The following is an 880-nucleotide window of genomic DNA, read 5'->3' as shown; positions in this document are numbered from 1 at the left end:
AATGGTGTTAATTAGAATTATTTAGACGCTATGAAGGTGAAGAATGTTGTTGCTAGACTTTAGACTCTTTTCTTGAGCAGTAAATTGATTCATTGGTTTTAATCGACCTGTTTGCCGCCACATGTTGCTGCTCGTCTTCCAGTCAGAGACTCGGATCACAGCTCCGAAGAGAAGCGAGATGTCCGACGAGGACTTCCTGAGCTGGCTGACGTCTGTGGGAGGAACCCCCGCCGAGCTGCTGAGGAACCCGGACGTCCTGAAGCTGTTCCTGCCGTCGCTGAGGGCCGACCTGCACGTCGTGGAGAACTTCAGGTGAACCGAGCTCGCCTCACGTTGACCCTTTGACCTGAGAGCAGGTGTCTGACGGCCCGCTGTCCTGCAGGTCGGACCGGCCCGGCGCTCCCTTCCTGTCCTGTCCCGTCACCTGCTTCGATGGAAAACAGGACGTTCCTCACGACTTACAAGGTCAGTCCTGTGGTGTCCTCCTGCTGCGTGAAGGTGTTTGAGGAGCTCTGCTGGTTCAGTTAATCAGGTTAGAAGGTGAGGAGAGGCTGGTGGAAACTCTCACCTTCAAGGAGAAAGACGAAGGAATCATTTAGACAGAAGGTGATTAAGAAACTAGCAACACCTCAGAAGCCCAGAGAGGGAGCAGAAGTTCATGTACCTGCAGGTGTGGATCATGTTGAAGAGCTTCCTGGTCGGTGAGGAGATGTGCCGCGGATTTGGACTTACTTGTAGTCTTGCAAATATGTGAAACTGTGAAATACGTCGGCTTTGTTAAAGGAAACAGATCTCTGGGGTTTATTGATGTCAAACAGTCGTCTGGTTTTTGTTCACGTTGAACAGGATTTTGTCCTGAACATGTGAGATCCTGAGAAGA

At 50.8% G+C, this 880-nt stretch overlaps 1 protein-coding gene across 1 annotated transcript in view; it reads left to right on the top strand.

Moving 5' to 3' along the window:
- Nucleotides 1–30: 30 nt before the first annotated feature.
- LOC103360138 (S-acyl fatty acid synthase thioesterase, medium chain-like) overlaps nt 31–880 on the top strand; it is a 2,813-nt gene continuing 1,963 nt past the window's right edge. Inside the window, exons 1-2 of the mRNA XM_008285805.1 lie at nt 31–312; nt 383–465. Coding sequence (XP_008284027.1) covers nt 122–312; nt 383–465 — 274 coding nt within the window. The 5' untranslated portion in view covers nt 31–121. The remainder of the gene's footprint in view (nt 313–382; nt 466–880) is intronic.

This window comes from Stegastes partitus, unplaced genomic scaffold (genome assembly GCF_000690725.1).
Source record: "Stegastes partitus isolate 25-593 unplaced genomic scaffold, Stegastes_partitus-1.0.2 Scaffold417, whole genome shotgun sequence".
Taxonomy (NCBI): Eukaryota; Metazoa; Chordata; class Actinopteri; family Pomacentridae; genus Stegastes; species Stegastes partitus.
This window is presented reverse-complemented; position numbering and strand designations above follow the sequence as displayed.